Source organism: Nematolebias whitei, chromosome 12 (genome assembly GCF_014905685.2).
Source record: "Nematolebias whitei isolate Nwh7 chromosome 12, NemWhi1, whole genome shotgun sequence".
In the NCBI taxonomy this organism is placed as follows: Eukaryota; Metazoa; Chordata; class Actinopteri; order Cyprinodontiformes; family Rivulidae; genus Nematolebias; species Nematolebias whitei.
This window is the reverse complement of record NC_056509.1, coordinates 46,927,278-46,931,919: the sequence shown is the minus strand read 5'-3', so window position 1 is coordinate 46,931,919 and position 4,642 is coordinate 46,927,278. Positions and strand designations below refer to the sequence as shown.

Here is a 4,642-nt window from a genome sequence, read left to right as displayed (position 1 = left end):
AGGGACACCCTGGACAGGTCTCCAGTCCATCACAGGGACACCTGGACAGGTCTCAGTCCATCACAGGGACACCCTGGACAGGTCTCAGTCCATCACAGGGACACCTGGACAGGTCTCAGTCCATCACAGGGACACCTGGATAGGTCTCCAGTCCATCACAGGGACACCTGGATAGGTCTCAGTCCATCACAGGAACACCTGGACAGGTCTCAGTCCATCACAGGGACACATGGAGACAAACGAGACAAACAACCGTTCACACCTAGAGACAATTCAGAGTTACCATCAGTCTAACATGCATGTTTTTGGTCTGTGGGAGGAAACTGGAGGACCTGGAGAAAACCCACGCATGCACGGAGAGAACATGCAAACTGCACCCAGAAAGCAGGGATTTGAACCAGCGACCTTCTTGCTGAGAGGCAGCAGCTCTACCTACTGTGCCACCGTGCTGCCCGACTGACAGATTTCTCCCCTAAAATAATTATTTAATTAAATGATTAATTATATTTCCATGATTCCAGCTCTTGTAGTAATTTCTTCTTATTTATTTTCACATTTGGTCATTTATTAAATGACATTTATCCCAGTACAGGTTGCTCTCGGTGCGTTTCTAACTATAATTAAGTTTAGCTCATCCAAACAGAGACACCTTGTTGTTGTTAAAGCACCATGAAGAAATGCAGATGTTCATGATGAACACCTGAAACTGACTCACTGAGAGAACTGCACGAGTTTTAAGGTACAAAGTTAACATAAGCGGAGACAAACATCTTTGTTATAATCTATGAATATTAGTCTGTTAATATTGTTTAATGAAAGATCTAAAGCAGCAGATGCAGCCTCCTTTCTCATCGTGAGGGACACGAACAAGCTGAAAGTGCTCCCACACCAGTGGTGGTGGTCATCTACCTACAAACAGTTTTTAACCCCTGGACCATTATTAGATGGGGTGTCTTTAACAAGACCACAACAAAACACAGCCCCCCCCCCCCCCCTTCATTTTTAAAGATGACAGAAATCTGTTGCGGCGACAGAGAACTTGAAGTCTTGTCTGTTCCACTTGGTTGTCCAGCAGACGACCTCCAGGAGACATCTGGTCGTCCCAGAACCTGAAGCCTCTTCTGTGGTTAGTCATTTGACGGTTCATTTAATTTTCTCGTGCTGTCGGCAGCATTTAGAATGAGTAGAATAAAGCTTTATTTGTCCCTCAGGTGAGAAATTCACACGTTCTTAGCAGAAATATTATTGATCAGTTATCAAGATGAAAGAAAATGTCAAGTAAATGGACTTCAGATAATTTCAGTGTAGATTTTTCAGTCTGCTTTGATTTTACCTGGGATGTCCGGAGGGGAAAGATTTGGTGAAGGGTGCGGCCCTGTACTTCTACAGTATGGTATGTGTTTGTCATACGTTACCATGGCGACGCAGACCTCAGTAGAACTGACAACATACCTGCACAGTGACAGAAGTAAACCAGCATTTCTGGCACTTTCTTCTGATCTCTGATTGATTGACTTTGATTGGACGATGAGGCTGACGTAGCTCCGCCCCTCACGCTGACTCACATCAGCATCTGAGAACCTGGTTTGAGTTCTGCTGCTGCAGAAACTTGCAGGTTCCTGAGGGTCCACCTGGTTCGGTTCAGCTGGCATCTCTGGACGAAGGAAGCTGCTGCTGCTCTGTGTTGCTGGTTCTCCTCGTGTGTGTGACCCAGATAAATCTGATCCCTGATCAGATGAATTAAAGATGAGTGAGCAGCTGCCAGTCTGCAGGGTCTTAGTGCCCCTGGTCCTGCAGCACCTTCAGTCTGATTTGTTCAGCGTCTTGTTCTTGTTTTTCTGACCCTTTGTTTGTGTCTGCAGTGAAACCCTTCACCTCCAGAGTGAAGGACATGCGGCTGCACAGAGACGACTTTGAGATGCTGAAGGTGATTGGACGAGGAGCTTTTGGAGAGGTAAGACTTCCTGTTCCCCCTGACTACGCCTCATCTTCCTCATCTTCTTCCTCACAGGATCATCGATGATCGAACGAGTGGATCCATCTGTGTTCTGGCTGATGATTTTTATTTGTACAACCACAGATGGGATCTCACTGTTCTGCAACCGTTGATGATTTTCAAGAGGAATTCTCCATAATGTGGAGTAGGCTAGCCTAAAGTTGTAAAAGATAACTAGTAGCCAAAAGTTGTAAAAGATAACTAGTAGCCAAAAGTTGTAAAAGATAGCTAGTAGCCAAAAGTTGTAAAAGATAGCTAGTAGCCAAAAGTTGTAAAAGACAGCTAGTAGCCAAAAGTTGTAAAAGACAGCTAGTAGCCAAAATTTGTAAAAGATAGCTAGTAGCCAAATGTAGCAACAGGCTGTCTAGAATCTGAATGTAGCAAAAGGCTGAATATAAGCTAAATGTAGCCACAAGCTAACTAGGAGCTAATTGTTGCAAAAGGCTAGAAGCTAAAAGGAGCAAAAGGCTGGCTAAATTTCGCTAAGAGTTGGCTGGAAGCTTAATGTCGCTAAAAACTCATGGTGTGATTTTAGAAGCAGCACAAAAATAAGCTGTGATTATCATGAACTTGCTGCGTATAACACGACCGCACAGCTCTGAGTTTGCAAACACTCAAAATTCAATGAAACTGCAACAACAACAAAAAATCACCCGTTTTCTCACATTTTAAAGTCTCCAGAGAGTCTCCGACCGTCACAGCCCAGTCAGGAACTTCCTCAACTCGCTGTTTTTGTCAAAACCTTAAGCACCTTTTCAGACTTTTATTAACTCACCAAAACAATTAACGTTCAACAAGTAAAGCAGAAGGAGCCAACTGAAACATCATTTGAGCTCCGTTCTTGAATGTCAGCTGGATGAAATGAAACGCCTTCGGGAACGTTTAGCTTCAAGTCCTCGCTGCATTCAGGGACAGAAGAGCTTGTACTGACGTGTTGCCATGCGAGTGAGAATTCCCGACACTCCGAACATTGTTGAGACTAAACTGCAGGCTGACAGAACAATGAGCAGAGCAGCGGCTGACGAGGATGTGAATCTGACACAGACAGGAAACACAAAGACATCCTGTTACTAATTATGTCATAATGTGTATTAAAAACATGGACATATAAGGGCAGCCCCAGCGTGGAAACTTTCTAATTGACCAGCAAACCACCAAGTATTTGTTGACTCTTTTGCTCCAGGTGCCGTTAGTCAGACTGAGCACAGAGTTCTGACTCACAGGAGTAAAAAAAGACGTTTCTACGAGCATTGTTGTGTGGCTGCCCTTCAGCTGCTGTCATTCAGTAACTCACCTACACAGCCTGATAACAGCTGCAGTCAAGGTCCACGCAGCCAAACTCTCCTTTGTGTAAAAACAAAACTGTAAATCATTTTTATTGTCTGTTTTATTCAGCATTATGTGAGTTTTGTTGTAAACTGAGGACGTGTTGGGGTAAATATCACTGATCCCAGGTCTGTGGTGTGGACCAACAGCTGCTCGTGGAACATTATTCTAAGAAGATGCTTTATTAACGCAGAAGGTTGGGTTTAGCTGCTGGTGTGACACAAAACAAAGTAAATACAGCAAGAACAAAGAGCGCTGAACTGACTTTACTGAAATTTGTTCAAGCTAAAAGTAGCAAAACACTAGTCGAAAGCTAAATGTAGCTATCATTAGTTGGAAGCTAAAAATTGCTAAAGGTAAGGTAAAAACTAAAGGCTGTAAAATGTTGGCTTGAAATAAAAAATATCTAAAAATCTAAACATAATAATATAGGAAAAGACTGACTAACAGCCAAAAGTGATAAGACTAGTTAAAAGCTAAAAGTAGCATAAAGCTAGTTAAAAGCTAAAAAGTAGCAGTCTTGTTAGTTGAAAACTAAAAGTAGCATAAGGCTAGTTAAAAGCTAAAAGTAGCAGTCCTGTAGCTAAAAACTAAAAGTAGCATAAGGCTAGTTAAAAGCTAAAAGTAGCATAAAGCTAGTTAAAACACCATGGGGGCGGCCGTGGTGCAGTGGTAGTGGCAGCCGACCTCTGATCGGAAGGTTGGAGGTTCGAATCCCGACTTCCCACACCATGTGCCGTTGTGTCCCTGGGCAAGACACTTAACCCCGAGTTGCTCCCGGTGGGACTGGATGGCGCCTTGCATGGCAGCCTACCGCCACCGGTGTATGAATGTGCGTGTGAATGGGTGGATGGCTGGTACTGTAAAGCGCCTTGGGGCCCCTCATAGGGGGCTGGAAGGCGCTATAGAAGTAAGCTCCATTTTACCATTTTTTTTAAAAGCTAAAAGTAGCAGTCCTGTAGCTAAAAACTAAAAGTAGCATAAGGCTAGTTAAAAGCTAAAAGTAGCATAAAGCTAGTTAAAAGCTAAAAGTAGCAGTCCTGTTAGCTGGAAACTAAAAGTAGCATAAGGCTAGTTAAAAGCTAAAAGTAGCAGTCCTGTTAGCTGAAAACTAAAAGTAGCATAAGGCTAGTTAAAAGCTAAAAGTAGCAGTCCTGTAGCTAAAAACTAAAAGTAGCATAATGCTAGTTAAAAGCTAAAAGTAGCAGACCTGTAGCTAAAAACGAAAAGTAGCATAATGCTAGCTAAAAGCTAAAAGTAGCAGTCCTGTAGCTAAAAGCTAAAAGTAGCATAATTCTAGTTAAAAGCTAAAAGTAGCAT

General features: G+C 42.9%; 1 protein-coding gene across 3 annotated transcripts in view; it reads left to right on the top strand.

Annotated features, from left to right (window-relative positions):
• Window positions 1-4,642, top strand: part of cdc42bpb (CDC42 binding protein kinase beta (DMPK-like)) — a 47,506-nt gene that overhangs the window by 12,186 nt on the left and 30,678 nt on the right. For all 3 annotated transcript variants that reach the window (XM_037685979.1, XM_037685978.1, XM_037685980.1), the window contains exon 2: window positions 1,863-1,954. In XM_037685979.1, the coding sequence (XP_037541907.1) occupies window positions 1,863-1,954 (92 nt within the window). The remainder of the gene's footprint in view (window positions 1-1,862; window positions 1,955-4,642) is intronic.